This window comes from Erinaceus europaeus, chromosome 10, assembly GCF_950295315.1.
Source record: "Erinaceus europaeus chromosome 10, mEriEur2.1, whole genome shotgun sequence".
Classification (NCBI taxonomy): domain Eukaryota; kingdom Metazoa; phylum Chordata; class Mammalia; order Eulipotyphla; family Erinaceidae; genus Erinaceus; species Erinaceus europaeus.
In genome coordinates this window covers 77,613,136-77,632,412 of record NC_080171.1, presented here as the reverse complement: position 1 = coordinate 77,632,412, position 19,277 = coordinate 77,613,136, and the positions used below count along the sequence as shown (strand labels likewise).

The following is a 19,277-nucleotide window of genomic DNA, read 5'->3' as shown; positions in this document are numbered from 1 at the left end:
AGTGCAGAGGTCATCTGTGGTCACTTACTTGAGGTTTCAAAAAGCCTAAATCAGATGCAACCTATATGTCCCTACAACAGGTGAGTGGTTAAGAAAGCTGTGGTATATTACACAATGGAGTACTACTCAGCATTAAAAATGATGAAGTCACCTTATTCACTTCATCGTGGAATTTGAAGGAATCATGTTAAATGAGACAAGCCAGAAAGACAAGGATGCATATGGGGTGATCTCACTCATAGATGGAAGTTGAGAAATAGGAATGGAAAGAGGAAACACAAAGCAGAACTTGGACTGGATTTGAAGGATTGTACCAAAACAAAGGATTTGGGGTAGAGGTCTTTCAGATCCTAGTACATGATGGTTGAGGAGGACCTAGGCTCAGGGTGAGAGTGTTTTATATAAAACTGAAAAATTTTACACATATATCAATAACTGTATTTACTGTAAACTATTAATCTCCCTAGTAAAAAATAAATTAAAAAGCCTAATCAAACACTTAAAAAACACACCCATAAACAAGAGTAGATGTTAATTCAGTACTACTCCCTTCCTTCTTTCCCTCCTACCTTTTTCTTTCTTTCCTTTTTACTTGGCTATTTTTCCATAATAAACAAGGTAGTTGGAGATTACTGGAAGACAGCATAGATGGCCAACCAGTTATGGGTGAGACCTGGACATACTTCTCTGGGTCTGTGGCTTCTGAAGTGGCCAGCTCTCCCCACTTCACCACTCTGGAGTTTGGCAGCTCTGGCTTGTGGGGGAAGCCCAGGAGAGTTGCCATGTTTAAGGAAAGAGCCAATGAAGGAGAAGCAGGAACAGAGCTATGTCTCCCGGTTGACAATGAAGTTTTGTTAATAAGATTTCATCTTCTGATCAAGTCTAGCAATGACTAAGTCTAGCACTTAATCATAAAGTTGAGGTTCAAGGTTATAGACAACATCTCTAGTCAGGGTGGAAAATGAGCAGAATTTGCACAAGAGTGTGAAAGGATAGATGGGGGAGAGGCAAAACCTCAGAAAATAAATTCATGAAATGACATAGGCATTGCTAAATGCCACAACCAAAAAGGCTCTACCATCTAAGACTTTGTGCCAAGGTTCATTTTTGAGAAATGAGATGGAACTTCTTTTCTAATGTGTGCAGATAATTCTCTGTAGATGAGGCAGGTTTTGGGGTTGTTTTCCTGAGAGGACCAGATTTTCTTTAGGGTAAATCTAGCCTGGAATCAGGATGAGCTGGGTGTCATTCCTTGTTCTGACTGTGACTGTAGCCATGTGCTGTCAACCTGGTAAGTTCCAGGTAGGTTTCTGTAAAGTGGACAAACATCCATCACACTGTGCTGAGTTTCAATCAAAATGAATAAGTCTAAAATTTAGAGGAAGCTTTCAGTAAGTATCAGCTATTAGGTTTGCTAAGTTATAAGATAAATAACTTTTTAAGATGGAATGTATGTCTTATCTATAATTTGAATACTTTCATATGAAACCTGTAAAAAGACTCAGTGGCAGAGCGAGACAGTGGTACAGCAGATAGAGGGCACATGTTACCATGTGTGAGGACCTGGCTTCAAGCTTCCAGTCCCCACCTGCTGTGGGAGAAGCTTCACAATTGGTGGATTGCAGATGTCTCTCTTTCTCTCTCCCTAACATCCCTCCCTCTCTCAATTTGTCTCCACCCAAAAATAAATAGATCTTTAAAAAAAGGTTTTGTGGCTCAGAAAACAGTGACACATACAAAACGCCTACAGACATTGAACAAAGTCAGTTTTATTAATGGGCTTGAAAATTAGGTTTCTGAGGGTGGGGAGGTGGCACACCTGGTTGAGCGCATGTTACAGTGTGCAAGGACCCAGGTTCAAGCCCCCAGTTCCCACCTGCAATGGGAGAGCTTTGCAAATGGTGAAGCAGGGCTGCAGGTGTCTCTCTTTTTCTATTCTTCTCCATCTCCCCATTCCCTCTGAAGTTCTGACTATCTGTGTCCAATAAATAAAGATAATAAAAAAACAAAAAAAGAAAAATAGGTTTCCTGTAGTTAGACATTTCTGGTGATGGTGCATTTTTTTCCTGTTGTTGTTAGTTTAATATTCACTGAATTATAAGTAACCAGATAACTCTCAAGCAACAGGACAGTGTCAGGAAAAGTCATTTAATCATTCTATCTCATGTGAGCTTTCTCTGTGGGTTATCTCCTTAAGTCAACTAAGCAAATGTAGTTTTAACCTTCTGCAAGCAGTGAGCCCCAACAGTTGTCTGAGTGCAGTTCTAGAACAGACATGCAATGGTAACCCTTTCTGAGGGTAGTGTCTGAGCTGAAATTGCAGTCCCAAAGGCCATCCATCACTTGGCTTCAATATGCAGGTCAAGCAGAGACTCATGTGATGCTGGCTTGAAGGACCTCCCTGGACACATGCAGATCTGATGCGACAACTGTCAGGTCTGTGGATATAGCTAGGGACTTTGTGATTAAGAAGTGCCTTGGGAACCCAAGCCTTGGGGTAGAGAAAGAGGCAGTGTCCTCCCCTTTCTAGCTGCCTGTAGGCCACTGCTTGGAGTTCACCCAGCTGGTACTGGGGCCAGGAGAGGGATGGTCCAAGACACACAACACAGGACATCTGTGAGCTGGGACAAGGCCCATCCACCCCACAGAGTGCAGGTGTCTTTGCTGGAAAGTAAAGGTTCTACCTCTGGTAATGGAACAGGCAGGCAGCAGACTATATATATATATAAATGTATGGTAGTAGCATTGCTGGTTAAGGAGTGAGTCACTGAAACACTTCCTTTTCATGAACAGAGGTGTTACTGTGGAGTGCTCTAATTACAACAGAGCACTCTTTGTTACTGACAGGGCTGTTGCCTCAGCAAGCCCAAAGAATTAGTTCCTTCTAAGTCTATCCACAGAGCTGAACCATAGCTGTGATGTGAAGTGTAGGCTTACAAGTAACTGTCTCCTCTATCAGATTAGCATTGGACATTCAGAATAGGGAGGGCCACCAAGAACACTCACTACTTGAACAGACACTGCTGCAGAAGGCTTGAAGTGGGTCACTCCATGTCAGCTAAAATGAATGCATGTTCCTCGAGAGTGCCCGGTCTCCTCAGTGTACCTGATCTCACATCTCAGCTACATCTCCCCAGGGAGAGCCGTGGCTCCATAGGTCACTTTCCCTGGCACAGGGAAGTCTGTCACTGCTTTTCTTTGGGACAGGTATTTCTAGTCTCAGCTCTGTTGAAGCAATCATCATTTCTCACAAGTAATTAATGGGGATAGCTTTCTCTTTATAAGCAAGTGCTTCATGTGTGCATTCCCATGCTGACCAGGAACCAACTTCTTTCTTTAAAAATATTTATTTTTACACACACACACACACACACACACACACACACACACACACACACACACACACACACACACAGGCACACCCCTCAGCTCTGGCTTATGATGGTGCCAGTAACTGAGACTAGCACCTGGGAGCCTCAGGCACTAGAGTTTCTACATAACCATTACGCTATCTCCCCAGCCCAGAAACCAACTTGTAACTCCATGTATTTACACTTTAGAGCACTTCACATACTGTTTTTCCTTTCCTGAGGGCAATTCCAGCACATCTTGATTAGGCACACAATCATTTTTGACACTGTGTGTCTTCACTTACTTATTTATCATGTATCTTCATTTATTTCTTATGCCTGCTGCTTAGATTTTTGACAGATGTGTAAGGCTGATTCTGTAGTTTTGTTGTATTACATAAAACAGTATATCTCATACACCAGTTTCTGTGAGAGAGAGAGCTTATGTGCACACATATCCATAAACTACTGCAAAATATATACCTGAAAGCAGTAGTACACTAGAGTTTGCAGTGAGTACCTCCCTAACACTTCCTCTCCACTATTCCAAGCTTGGGATCCATGATTGCTCAACAAATTGTTTGGCTTCGTATGTTAACTCTCTTTTCAATCACCAGGTTCCAGATGCCACCAGGATGTTGGCCAGGCTTCCCTGGATTGAAGACCCCACCAATGTGTCCTGGAGCTCAGCTTCCCCAGAGACACACCTTACTAGGGAAAGAGAGAGGCAGACTGGGAGTATGGACCGACCAGTCAACGCCCATGTTCAGCGGGGAAGCAATTACAGAAGCCGGACCTTCTACCTTCTGCAACCCTCAATGACCCTGGGTCCATGCTCCCAGAGGGCTAGAGAATGGGAAAGCTATCCTGGGAGGGGGTGGGTTATGGAGATTGGGTGGTGGGAATTGTGTGGAGTTGTACCCCTCCTACCTTATGTTTTTGTTCATTAATCCTTTCTTAAATAAAAAATTAAAAAAAAACAGTATATCTCAGATTAAGCAACATCTTAAGAGTAGCTGTTAATCATCTCCTCTTTTCTGAATACTATAGTTGAATAGAAAAGACTGACATGGTGTATTGCACCAAAGTAAAAGACTCTGGGGCAGAGGTGGGGGTTGGGGGAAGGTTCAGGTCCTGGAACATGACAGCAGAGGAGGGCCTAGTGAGGACTGTATTGTTATGTGGAAAACTGGGAAATGTTATGCATGTACACACTACTGTATTTTACTGTCAACTGTAAAGCATTAATCCCCCAATAAAGAAATTAAAAAAAAAGACAAATATATACCCTTCCCCGCTTCTCTGTACTACAGTGATTTATACTCAAAGTTATCCCAGTAGCATTAAGAACATACATCTGGGGGCCAGGCTTAAGTGTACATACTACAAAGCATAAGGACCAGTACAAGGATCCTGTTTGAGTCCCTAGCTCCCCACGTGCCGGGGGGGGGAGAGGGGGGTGTCACTTCACAAGTGGTGAAGCAGGTCTGCAGGTGTCTTTCTCTCTCCCTGTCTTCCTCTCCTCTCTTAATTTATCTCGGTCCTATCCAACAACAATAATAACACCACCAACAACAAATGGAAAAAGATGGCCAACAGGAGCAGTGGATTCATGGTGCAGGCACCAAGTACCAGCGATAACCCTGGAGGCAAAAAAAAAAAAGAGAATATACAACCATTATTCTGCCACCAAGCTGCAGATGCTACCATGATGTCAACCTGACTTCTCTGGGCAGATAACCTCACCAATGTGTCCTGGAACCCCACCTCTCCAGAGTCCTGCCCTACTAGGGAAAGATAGAAACAGGCTGGGGAAAAAAACAACAAACCAGGCTGGGAGTATGGATTGACCTGACAACATCCATGTCCAGCAGAGAAGCAATTACAGAAGCCAGAACTGCCATCTTCTGCACCCCATAATGATCCTGGGTCCATATTCCCAGAGGGATAAAGAATAGGAAAGCTTCCAACAGAGGGGATAGGATATGGAACTTTGGTGGTGGGAATTATGTAGAATTGTACCACACTTATTCTATGGTTTTGTCAATCATTAATAAATCAGTAATAATAATAATAAAAGAATATACATCCCAAGACCAGGAGGTGGCACACTGGTAGAGCACACACATTACCCAGTCCCTACCTGCAGGGGAGAAAGCTTCATATGAAGCAGGGCTGCAGGTGTCTCCGCATTCCCTCTCAACTTCTGCCTCTATTTTTTTATTCTTTATTTTATTTAAGAAAGGAGACATTAACAATACCATAGAATAAGAGGGGTACAATTCCGCACAATTCTCATAACCCGATCTCTATATCCCATCCCCTCCCCAATAGCCTTCCCATTCTCTATCTCTCTGGGAGTATGGATCCAGGGTTGTTGTGGGTTGCAGAGGGTGGAAGGTCTGGCTTCTGTAATTGCTTCCCCGCTGAACATGGGCATTGACTGGTCGATCCATACTCCTAGTCTGCCTCTCTCTTTCCCTAGTAGGGTGGGGCTCTGAGGAAGTGGAGCTCCAGTACACATTGATGGGGTCGTCTGTCCAGGGAAGTCTGGTCAGCATCTTGCTGGCATCTGGAACCTGGTGGCTGAAAAGAGAGTTAATCTGCCTCTATTTTTTTTTTTTAAAAAGGCCACTGGAGTGGTGGATTTGTCATGCAGACATCAGGTCTTATTGATAACCCCGGTGGCAATAAAAATAAAATAAAATAAACAGATAAAAAGGACCAGTAAAATAGCTCACTTGGATAGTGTGCTGCTTTCCCATGCACACAATCCAGGTTCAAGCTTAGTCCCCACCACATTGAAGGAAACTTTGTGCCTCTCTAGCTTTAAAAAATTAAATACCTATATCTGTACCTTATATCTCCTAACTCTGATGTGCAGTTTAGCACTTAAAATTATTTGCAAAGATTTACTTTTAATAATTTTGTATTATACTTATGCATTCATTTACTAATAGCCTGTGAGGTGATTCACTCTATTGCTTTGGTTTCAAAGATCAACCAAAATTCAGAATCTGCTCATGTTTTTTCAAATATGTGATTTCTAGTTTGATTTCAAGGGTGAAAACACCAGGATTAGGTATTCAAAGCCCAAACTTTTTCTTTTTCTTTTTTTTTTTTTTTGCCTCCAGGGTTATTGCTTGGGCTCAGTGCCTAATCCACTGCTCCTGGAGACCATTTTTTCCCCTTCTGTTGCCCTTGTTGTTTTATCATTGTTGTGCTTATTATTATTGTTGTTGCTGTCATTGGATAGGACAGAGAGAAATCGAGAGAGGAGGGGAAACAGAGAAGGAAAGAAGCCTGTGAAGCGACTCCCCTGTAGGTGGGGATCCAGGGGCTTGAACCGGGATCCTTACTCTAGTCTTTAAATTTTTTTTTCTAATTTTCTAATATGTGGAACTTATGCCAAGCCAGTAAAAGAACCTCTTCTCTCATATTGGGTTGTCAGAAAAGTCATGATGTAGTTTTACATGGAAAAATATAGAAGAGTATGTCATTACATTTCAGACAATCAAATACTTTTATTTCAGACTATATAATACTTATATTCCATAATATATTTGATATATTTCCAATATATTTAATACATATTTCCAATACTTCAGAAAACCAATATTTATACTTCATAGTATATAATACTTGTATTTCATAATATATTTATAATTTCATACAATCCAATTCTTCAGACAATTCAATACTTATATAATGATGTGTAATTACATTTTATATACAATGACATATTTTATATAATTTATGTAAATTTATTAGACCGTACATTACTACTATAATGTATAATCTAACATTAACATAGAATATTACATTGGCAATATCCCCATATAAATGATATTATTACACCTAAGTCAGTAATTTCATCCTCCTGTAAATACCTGTAACTCCCCCTAGTTTACGATGGAAGAATTTATCTAGTTCTTAGAAATAAACCAAGGAATGACCTTATATTTAGAGAGCAAAAGGATTTTGGAAGCCATGCAAGTAAGATTCCATGCTCCCTGGACGACTGATTTTAATTCTTTTACTTTCAAACAGAGAGGCAGAGAGAAACAGAAAGGGAAAGAGAGGCAGAGAGATGGAGAGACACCACAGGACTGCTTCACCATTTGTGGAGCTTCTGATGCTGCGGTGCTTTTCTATGGTGCAAAGCTGAGCTCAAACACTGGACTTCATACAGCCTACCAGATGGGCTGTCTCTAGGATCTAAAGCCAGACCTCCCACCTTCTTCACCCCATAGAGATCTTTGGTCTATACTCCTAGAGGGATAAAGAGTAGGGAAGCTTCCAATGAAGAGGATGAGATATGGAATTCTGGTGGTGGGATTTGGATATAACTGTACCCCTCTTATGCCACAATTTTGTCAGTCATTATTAAATCACTAATAAAAATTATTTTAAAAAAAGATCATCAAAATAGGTAAATGTGGAACATGAATCCAAGGATGATTGATGGTCTTGCACGTAGGCAGACCACTGAGCAGATTCCTGAATGTCCCAAGTTCAAAGAAAATTCAGGAGAGTGGGGAGGCATCATCTGGGTAGCAGCAGGGAGAATGAAAAGGTAAAGGCAGCAGTATGAAGATTCCAACAGGCCAACCCTGTGAGGCTTGGCTGGCTTTGCTTTGCAAGAGAAAAGGGAGTGGGGGGGGCCTGGAAATGACACCAGTTTGAAAAAGTACTGTTAGGCTCTACTATTGTACAAGCCGGTACTACTTGTTTTACCACCAGGATTATTTCTGGGGCTCAGTGCCTACATGATTCCACCACTCCTGGCATCCATTTTTCTTTCTTGTGATTTATTTCCTTTTGTTAGAGGGTAAGAGACGGAGGCAAAGGGAAGGGGAGATGAGATATTTGCAGCACTGCTCCACCACTCAAAACTTCCCTAAGCAGGTGGGGACTAGAGTTCCTGAAGTCAGGTCCTCACCCAGGGTAATGTGTATGACCTACTGGATCGATCATCACTAGGCCCCTCCAGTTGTTATTTATTAGTAAAAAATTAGAATATTCTTTTTGTCTGACCCATCATACCCATGACCATGAGGCCTTAAGGGAAAGAATCCTGTGCTGCCTTTCTCTGTACCCACAGCACCTGTCACAGTGCCTGACAGGTTCAAAACATTTTTAAATTGTTGAGCCATTTTTGACCTAAAGAATTAGTAGGGCATTGCCCTTATTTATTGCGTGAATGAAAAATGTTAGTACAAACATCATTTCCTCCATACATTCTTTCCTTCAGCTGCCTCTGATCTACATCAGTAATGCATTTAGCCCACATATACAGATATATACACACACACACATAAACATATATATATAATATTTTCTTTTTCAGAACTAGATAGTAGACCCTTTATGGCAAAGCTCTCCTATTACCCCAGCAGGAACTGGAAGATGGAATAAGAACTTAAAGTAATGAGTCTGACTCTTTTTAAAAAATCTTACTAGTGATTTAATTTTTATTAGTTTACCAAACTTTAAGATTTCAGGGATATAGTTCCAGTATGTGTGTGTGTGTACATAAATAATGCTAAACCCACTACCAATGTTCTTATGCACCCTTTAGTTTTCATTGAGACTGACTCTTTTTTAATATATATATTTTCCCTTTTGTTGCCTTTGTTGTTTTTTATTGTTATAGTTGTTATTGTTGTTGTTATTGATGTCATTATTGGATAAGACAGAGAGAAACGGAGAGAGGAGGAGAAGACAGAGAGGAAGAGAGAAAGACATCTGCAGACCTGTTTCACTGCCTGTGAAGCTAATCCCCTTAATAAGGTGGGGAGCTGGGGGCTCGAATCGGGATCCTTACGCCAGTCCTTGAGCTTCACGCCATGTGCATTTAACCCTCTGTGCTACCTCCCAACCCCACAGACTGACTCATGATACTTAAATTCTTTAGGCCTTTGTTTCTTACAGAAAGAAAGAGATTCAGATTAGCTGGAAGAGCAAAATGAACCTTATTCATGTGTCAATGCCCATTTAAATGCTAGGAGACTAGTGTGATGTTTGTTATGAAGGAATTGGAAACATTCTGAAATAAATTACTAATGTCTGCAAAGGGCCTGGGATAGAAAAATAGTGTTATGTGTGCTGTATACTAATTGACCATGGCTTAGGAAGTCTCTGGGGTTCCTTCTGATTTTAAGATCCTTTAGTTCCCTGACTAGGGCCCTGAATGATGAGGTGGCCTGGTAGTGACCAAAAGAGCCATTATTAACGTGTGCCAGTCTCTTGCCCTTATCCAGCTTTTGTAGTTGTTTTTCTGAAGGGAGTAGGTTAGTAGGATATTTAGGTCTAAGTAGAAACTATATGATTAAGTACTTTATGGTATCATTTTTAGGTCTTTCTACTTACTTGCTGTACTTATTGAGTCACTGTAGACTATTGTGCACTTTTGCTTTAAGGTATATATTTTCCCCTAACATATGGATTACATGTGCCCTATCTCATGGGCCCTGGTCTATATCTAGGTTCTATTCTGTAACAGTTAATGGTAGTTACATACTTTCCCCATATTTGGGTGCTTCTCTCTGCCCTTATCCAGCTTTATAGTCCTATCTTCAACTCTGACACCATCTTCCCAGACAGTACTCCTAGCCCATGTGCATGCTGTTGGGCAGCCCAAAATCAGGTAAGTTATGGGAGCCTTGGAACATATCTAAAATAGATTTCCTAGTTCCTTGCAACACAAAGACCCAAAATATCATCTGCTATACTCTTACCTTTTGGTTCTTGATTATTACACTAATTGTTCTGCATTATATCTTAATGCTTTTCAGCCACTAAGTTGCAGATGCTACGAGACACCAACATGACTTCCTGGGCAGATGACCTCACAAATGTGTCCTGGAACCCCACCTCTTCAGAGCCCTACCCTACTAGGGAAAGACAGAAACAGGCTGGGGGTATAGGTCTGTTGTTAGTTTTCGGGCTGGCTTCACGGGCAGGTAACAGAGACGACCAGAGACACACGGCTGGGCCAGGAAGCTGTATTTCTTTATTCACGAACAACGATTCATAAACTAAACCAAACTAATCACCACATAGCTCTCTCCTGCATCCTTCTCCTCACCCGGCTGCGCCAAGAACTCTGGCACTCTGTAGGGGTTCCTTGGGGCGGGGACAAGCGGCCCGAGAAACTAGCAGGGGCCAAACCAATTTTTCTGGCGGGGGGGGGGGGGGGAGCTAGACCAAACCAATGTAAAGCATACAACATAGGTCAACCTGTCAATGCCCATGTGCAGCAGAGAAGAATTTACAGAAGCCAGATCTCCCACCTTCTACACCCCACAGGGATCTTTGGTCCATACTCCTAGAGGGATAAAGAGTAGGGAAGCTTCCAATGAAGGGGATGGGATATGAAACCCTGGTGGTGGGAACTGTATGGAATTGTACTCCCCTTATACCATAATCTTGTCAATCATTATTAAATCACTAATAGAAAAAAAAAAAGGAACTAAGAAGGACTGAATGAAGATGATTAGTCTAGCAGGTCAGGCTTGAGAAGTGTAAGTATGGGTCTGTGCTCAAAGTGAAGCTAGCTTGGTTTCCACTGGAGTGGTGGGAATTCTTAGTCTTGGTCTCAGAGCAGGGGCACTTACTGACAAAAGTACACGGTGAAGAATCCTCATTCCTCACACTGACACACAGGTAGAGTTAAGACCATTTCAGACAGATCAACAACGGCCTACTATGACAGGAGCACTGGGGAGCAAAACAGAAGAAGTGAAGCAGCCTGAAGTGGGTGGGGAGTGAGAAAAGAGAAGGTCTGTGCTACCAGCTATTGCCTGAGTGACTTCAAGATCACTTCTGACATCTCTTGAGTGGAGTATGGTCTCCACTGTGCTGAATCTATTTCCTCATCCTTTTAGTACAAGATAACACCAGCTTTATAATTGTGCATTTTATCATTGATTTTTCATTAAGATTTCACTAGCCATAGTGGAAATAGGAAGAGCAGAGTGAAGACTAATAAATTATATAGCAGGCTTTTGTACCTGCTTCCACCCTTGCTCCCACCGTTTATAGTCAAACCAACAGCCAGGAAGAGCTGATTAAAATATAACCAGGTTATGTTACTGCTCTGCTCAAAACTTTCTAATGGTTCCTCATCTCCCAGTCAAAGTCCTTGTAAGAGCTCACAGCTCTCTGTGGCTCTAGTCCTACCTGCCTGTGTCCCCCACCCCACCCGCCACATACACACACTTCATCTCACCTTCCCTCACTGCAAACTGCTCTTTCTCAAGCAAAACAGGATGCCCCCCAGGTATCTATGCTCACCTCTGCAGCCACCACTCAATTGTCACCTTCTCAGCTTTTCCATCCCTGTCACAGCAAGCCCCAGTCTTCTCCAGGCTTGGTGTTACTCTAACAAATTCTATATAGTACCTTACCTACTAAGTCTGCTTATTGTCTACCTTTCTCCTCTTGAATAGGGATTTTGATCATTCTGTTCACTGCTGTGTGCCTTGACTCTGGAATTGTCCATTGACTGAATGATTTCAGTTTAGGCTACTATAGATAGACAATTAGAATAGCAGGTCAGTCCAAAGCTAGGCTAACTATAGGTCCGGTACTATCAGGCCTGGGTAGTGCTAGAATAAATCTACTTTAACCAGAAGTGAAGGCTTCCTGAATAATGCTACATGCAAGGCCCTGTGAGGTGCTGGATGTAGCCTGAAGTGTGGCCAGTGGTGGCCCCATGGGCTCTATAGACACATGTAAAGACTAAGATTTGCATTGTCAGTTATATGGTACTGGGTATACCTTGGCAGGAGATGAGTGACTTGGGGGTGGGTCTTACTAAGAATATGAAGGGATTGTTGTTGGTATGCTTCTGGATTCTTCTGCTTGTGAAGCCTTCTGTTTTTATCATCACATGGGTTCGCTTATGTTGTTTGCTACGTGTTCTGTTTGCATGTCCACTATTGGCTGGGCACCCCCTACCTCCGAGATATTAGTTTGCCCCCCCCCGCCGCCTCTGGGACATTTGGTTTAGTCATCGCTGGTTTGCACTTCTTTCTTCTCCCCACCCCCTACTGTATGTATTTCTTTTGTTCCTGACTCTTCGGCTGGAGAAGAGAGATGGAGGACAGAATTGGGTTGTGATTAGAATAGATTAGTTTGTTGAACTGCATCGCTGCTCGTGAATAAAGACTGAACTGCGTTCTAAGCTCAGCCATGAGTCCCTGGTCATCTCTGTCTCCCGCCCGCGAAGCCAGCCTGGCTAAAACGACAAAATGGCACCTGAACAGGGACCAGAATCTCGGCTCCACACACAGCAGACCAAAGGAAATCAAATAAGTAAAGCCGCCATGGCCTGCCTTTCTACTTATGGAGAGGTTTCCAAAAGCGTCTACCCTTTCTTCATGAGACAGTTTCTCGGTCTCTGGAACATTTTGTTCTGGGCCACACTTTGGTTTCCGCCTGCCACCCGCCTGCCTGAGCCTGCTCGCTGCCGGGGGGTGCAGGGCACTGGGCACAGGCTCCCTCCACGCTGCTTGGCTGCCAGGAGCAGGGCGGCGGGCAGGGCTGCAGCCCATCACAGCCTCTGCCCCGGGGCGCCTTGGCCTGTGCCTTCTACATGGCTGGCTGGCCCGCCCGCCCTCCTGCTATGATGTCTGGGCAGATCCCGGACCCCCTGGTGACCGTGGGCTCCCTGCTGGGACAGGGCACCCTGGCTGAGATCCCCAGCTCGGCTCTGACAGCAGAGGAGCTAGAATACGCAAACATCCGTGCAGTGATCCCACTCCTGCACTTCCTAGAGGTGAAGTTTGGCAACAGGCCACTGCTGGACAATGCACCCCCCCAAAACCAATGATGTGACTTAGCACAACCTGAAGAAACAGATTCACAGACTCCAAAGCTCACTCTCTACAGAAAAGCGTAATTCCAGTGGCTGACCTTCCCCATGGAGATAGACGCGGAACATTTCATCCCCTGGAATTTCTTCCCCTAGCCATCTACTTTGGACTGAGACTTCTATCGGACTTACTGGTACACCTCTTAGACATTTTTTTAAAAATTAAAAAAATTTTTTTTATTATCTTTATTTATTGGATAGAGACAGCCAGAAATCAAGAGGGAAGGGGGTGATAGAGAGGGAGAGAGAAAGAGAGACACCATAAATCTTTCCCCCTGCAGGTGAGGACCAGGGGCTCGAACCCAGGTCCTTGTGCATTGTAATACATGTGCTTAACCAGGTGTGCCACCACCTGGCCCCCACCTCTTGGACACTTTACAGAACTCTACAGCAGCTTCCCTTTACGCTGCTGGGTTTCTCGAAGATGACTGCAGCCAGCTGCCTTGGGACTCTATAGGATACACACCCCCTCCTCCTTGCTAGGTAATGCCCACAGAGGCAGGAAATACCCGTTGAGGCATGAAACTCCCCCAGAGGCAAGAGATGCCCACAGAGACAGGAAATGTTCTTTAGCCTGATAGGCCTTGCCCACAGAGGCAAGAAACGCCCCCTCAGGCCTCCCCTTGGCATCACACTGGTTCTTGCTGCTCTCTTGTTCCTCCATGTCCTGTGCCAGTTTTTTTTTTTAAATGCCTGTATGATATAGGTTTCTGTTCACCCCACACTCCTGATACTATGACCATTAGTTAAAAAGAAAAGGGGGAATTGTTGGTATGCTCCTGAATTCTGTTTGTGAAGCCTTCTGTTTTTATCATCACATGGGTTCGCTTGTGTTGCTTGCTATGTGTTCTGTTTGCACGTCCACTGTTGGCTGGGCACCCCCTGCCTCCGAGATATTGGTTTGGTCTTCCCCCCTGCCTCTGGGACATTTGGTTTAGTCATCGCTGGTTCGTGCTTCTTTCTTCTCCCCGCCCCCTATCATATGTATTTCCTTTGTTCCTGACTCTTCGGCCGGAGGAGAGAGATGGAGGACAGAATTGGGTTGTAATTAGATTAGTTTGTTGAACTGCATAGCCGCTTGTGAATAAAGACTGAACTGCGTTCTCAGCTCAGCCATGAGTCTCTGGACGTCTCTGTCTCCTGCCTGCGAAGCCAGCCCGGCAAAAATGACAGATTGTTTTTCAATTGGAATCTGAATCTACGAATGACTGCTTCCTTAGCATTCTGGAGAAAACCATTTATTAACAGACTTAATAAGCTTGCCAGCTCTGTCATGTAAATAACATCGGTTTCCTTTCCTGAAAACCCACATGCCAGAAAACCAGATTTTTCATAGGACTGGTATCAAGAGAGAAACTTGCTGGAGAACAAGAACAGGTGTTGGCTATGAGTGAAGTGAGGGTTCCTAGTGCTTCCGTGACAATGAACACAATGCGATTATTACTGGGCAGCTGGAGGCAGAAGGTCCTGGCACAGAATTCTCCCACTCAGTGGTTGCGAGTGAGTAGAATTTCCACTTGGAGCACAAAAATTATTCCCTCAGACTGCCTACTTATTAAATGGATGGAAAAATGGATGGAAAAGACTATAGTGCACAAAATGATGTTTAGTTTTTTTCCATTTCTCTTTTTAAAAATATTAAGTTATGAGGACAGAGAAGAAAGCATAACAAAAAAGACTCTCATGCCTGAGGCTCTGAAGTAACAGATTCAATCTCCAATACCACCAGAAGCCAAAGCTGAGCAGTGCTCTGATAAAATAACTACATAAAATATTAAGAGATGCTTTGGTGGTTGGTACTTGCCTAGACAGAACGCACCATCAAAACAGCTAGATCACCTTGGATTCTAAATTATAGAGAAAGACCATAAGAGAGCTCATCACAAAACAATTTTTGAAAATGATGCTCTCTTCAGAATCAATCTGATCAGATTTACCTCAGAGTAACATTTAAATGCCTATAATATGCCAGTCACACAGCTAGGCATTTTCACATTATCTTAAGCAAACCTGTACCAAATTATACAGTGACTAATAGCCCTATTTTTTCAGATGAGGAAATTAAGAATCTCAGAACATAAGAGATTTGTCTGGATGGCAGGGCCTGGGAGTATCAAAATTCAAACCAACTCCAGGCCCTGTGTGCCATTCTAGAGAAGCAGGGAATCATCACATAAGACATGCCATGAAAGCAGTGAAGATTATTTCTATATATATTTAATTTTTTAAAATGTGTACTTATTTATTTCCCTTTTTGTTGCCCTTGTTGCTTTTTATTGTTGGTATAGTTATTATTGTTGTTATTGATGTCTTTGTTGTTAGATAGGACAGAGGGAAATGGAGAGACAAAGAGGGGAAGAGAAAGATAGACACCTGCAGACCTGCTTCACCAACTGTGAAGCGACTCCCCTGCAGGTGGGGAGCCGGGGGCTTGAACCAGGATCCTTAAGCTGATCCTTGCGCTTTGTGCCACCTGCTTAACCTGGTGTACTACCACCTGACTCCCTGTGAAGATTATTTCTAATGGTATTAGAGGAAAGAACTCCCATTTTGAAAATGCAAGATATTATTTTCAAGATGTAGAAATTAGCAAAGATGGTCCAGATTCAATCTTTCCATCTTTTGAATAAGAATTTGAGAAAATGTCTTACCCTTTGTATCTCCTTATCCATGAAAATAATGAACTTTCACATATTAAAAAGGTGAGTTTGGGGAGTCAGGCAGTAGCATGGCGGGTTAAGTGCAGGTGGCGCGTAGCACAAGGACTGGCATAAGGATCCTGGTTCGAGCCCCTGGCTCCCCATCTGCAGGGGAGTTGCTTCACAGGTAGTGAAGCAGGTCTGCAGGTGTCTATCACATACATACACATACAGGCAGAGGGAATGAAAGACACCATAGGACTAAAGTTTTCTCCAATGTAGTGGGGGCCATGTTCGAACCTGGGTCACACACATGGCAAAGCAGTGCATTCTCCAAGTGAGCTATTTTTTGGGCATATGCTGTAACTTGCAAAATCATAGTTGGCTCTAAGAGCCGTTCTTTCAATAAACCCAATTCAGTAACCACTGCATTAAAGTGTAAGGGTTGTTGAATTAGACTAGGGTCCAACCATTTCAAAGGTTTGTAACCAGAAGATGACATTTTGTCAGGACTGTTAATAAATTCCACTTTTTTTTTAAAAAAAAACTTCTAGATCCACATGCTGAAAGTCTAGAAAAGCAGTGCAGAGAGCACCGGTGACTTTCTCTGTCTTTTAAGACCTTTGTTATACAAACAAATCCTCACCATCATGACTCAGTAAGGCCTTTGGGATGGGTTTAGCACCATCATTCTGAGTTGGCTGAAGCTTCACTCTGGGTAAGCAGAAGAGTCAGCACAGCTAACACAGGAAAGATTCCCTCTTGGACACAGATCTCCAAAGGAAAAGGAAGAGAGGAAGCTCTAGTAGTGAGTGGACTGTGTGTGACACTTTTCAGATACCCAGTGGAGCACTTAAATCTTTTAGTGGTGGTCATCCCATCTGAATGAAGTATGAATCTAGGATGGAAACTGGAGGGAAATCTATACCCCTCTGGACCCTGACAATGTCACTAAACTACTCAGAATTTTTTCCAAACTAGCTTCCCATGATTCCTGAGACTCAGCACTGGTGGGCAATACTCAGTCAACAGGTCATTATCACTATAGGACTCTATGGCTGAAAAGGCAGGGCAATCTGAGGGGAAGGAGGGTAGGGTGGGGTTGGCTGGGTGGGAGATGCAGGTCAAGGGTGATCCCCATTCCCAATCCGACATCCTTAAAAGGGGAGTTAACAGTGAATTCAGGACATACTACTAAGGAAACCAAACAAGGTCGCCTTTTCTAACTGGTTGAAAGAAAACCGGATCACTCTTTTTGCAGTATCTGTTCTTTAAATGTGAGAGTTCAGAAAAGCCTTCCCTAAAGGAAAAAGCGCAGAGCCCCTGGGCACTTCCGGAGGGAACAGTTTTAAGCAGTCCAGACTCCTTTCTCGACTTCTCTCCCAGAAATGGCCTCTTATGGGGTAAATTTCAGAATAATCAATTTGCTAGCGACCTGCCTTGACTTTACACAAGGTTCTGCAGTCTTCAATCTAAGCCATGAACTTCCTTTCCAGCTGCTTTTCCAAAAGGTGTGAGGGAACTGCTGCAGGAACCTCACTCAGCAGAGTGTCCCCACTTGTGTAAGCTCAGAGGTGAGAAGGAACAGAGGCGCCTGCCACCTGGAGAGGTGAGTACTAGAGGGAGACTAAATTAGAAAACAGCCAACCAGACAGAAACCTTAAACAGGAAAACCCTAAACAGGAAAAAAGTCAGACTTCTGAGCAATTTGTCAGACAGCCACCTCATCGGTATGTCTGTCAGGAGCGAGCCTCTTAGCAACACCCCAGTTTAAAAACAAGGAAACAGGACTGACATGTTTTGCATAGACAAGAATAAGAGCAAGGGAATTCATACAAGCTACCCCCCTCAGACATGCAGGAAGGGGTGTGTGGAGAATAAAAAAACCAAAAACCAAAAACCAAAAAACAACAACAACAAAAACACCTGCGGTTTCCCGCGGGTCATAACTGCGTCTTGGAAGTTGTGACAGGCCCCTGGAACCGGCAGGTGTTGCTGGGCGCGTGGGCAGGTGCCCTTCCACGCAGCGCAGGGAGAGCAATGGCACCCTGGGGTGGGGGGTGAGAGGATGGCGTGCCCTAGACTGAGGAGCCTCCTCCAGGACACCTGAGACCCGAGGGGCCCGGTACCCACATGCAGTGTCAGCCTTGGCAGAACAGGTTTTTTTTTTTGGGGGGGTGAGAATTAGAAAATAATAATAGTAATAGTAATAATAATAATAATAAAAATAATAAATTGCACAATGTCTGCTCCCAACTGGGTAGAGCCGAAAATTCCCCTCTGCTAGGACTCGGGGGATGGTGGGGGATCCAGAGGAGGAGCTTCGTTCTAAGCGGACAGAATCCAGAGTCTCCGACTGGAGCCCCAGTGCGGGATCCAGGCCCAAGGACCGCCGAAAACGCCCGCCCGCCCGCCGCCCGCCGCCCGCCGCCCGGGCTCACCTAGCACCACCGCGGCCACTGTGGACAGCAGCAGCCAGTTGTTCCTCAGGAAGCGTCTGCATTCGCAGCCTTTCCTCGCCAGCTTCCCCATGGCGGGCTCCGGAGGCTGGGGGCTCGGGGTGCCAGGAGCTCAGGGGCTCGGGAGTTCGGAGCTCCGGGGGGCTCGCGGCTCGGCCGCGGAGCGGGCAGGGGCAGGCTGGGGGGCTCCGCGGGGAGGGCGCGCTCTGCGGCAGCCGCGTCGCCGTGCCCGCCGCTGTGGCCGCTCCTGAGCTTGCCGCGCCTGCCCACGGGGAGCAGCTCGAGGCCGTGCGTGGCCGGCGCTCCCGACTCCTCCCGCCGCCGCGCTCTGCGGCTCCGGCCAACCAGCGCGGGCGGGGTGGGGCGGAGGGTGGGGCGGTGCGGTGCGCTGGACCGCCGGTGTGCTCGGGGAGCCGGCTTGAGGGCCGACTGCTAGCTTGACTTGCTAGTGTAGCTTCCCCGATTCAGGGTTCCCTGCTGGCCCTGAATGGGGGGCGAGGGGGTTGCTAGCCGGCCCTGCAGGTGGAGCTTTTCTCTCGCACAAGCCCCTCCCCATTGTCTTCCCTGGCATTGCCTGTGCCGCCGATTGAGGATGCGATGTCTCAGGTGGGGGCAGTGTGCGTGTGTGTGGGGTACTGAATTGTCTGCTTGCCCCTTGCCCCCTCCTCCCCAGCAGAAGAAAGGAAGGAAAGAAGGGTGTCGGGGTGGGCGGGGAAGCTGTGTGGATTTTCACAGGAGGCCTTGCATCCACTGCCTTCTCCAACCTGGTGCTCAGGCTCCCGAGAGTCAGGTGAACGCGGACTCGGGATGGACCCTCTGAGCTTCGTTTCTGCTCCTGCAACTGGCCGCGGTCCTCCCTCCCCCGCCCCCGCCCCCACCAAAGTTAGAATAATTAGGACTGGAGAACCCGACTGAGCTGTTTTGGGGGACAAGGTGGGCGGACTCATCC

The 19,277-nt window shown here is 44.8% G+C and overlaps 1 protein-coding gene across 1 annotated transcript in view; it reads right to left on the bottom strand.

The window, feature by feature from the left end:
* Positions 1 to 18,671, bottom strand: part of SLC1A1 (solute carrier family 1 member 1) — a 106,291-nt gene extending 87,620 nt beyond the window's left edge. The window contains exon 1 of the mRNA XM_060199788.1: positions 18,311 to 18,671. Within this exon, the coding sequence (XP_060055771.1) occupies positions 18,311 to 18,401 (91 nt within the window). The 5' untranslated portion in view covers positions 18,402 to 18,671. The remainder of the gene's footprint in view (positions 1 to 18,310) is intronic.
* Positions 18,672 to 19,277: the final 606 nt, after the last annotated feature.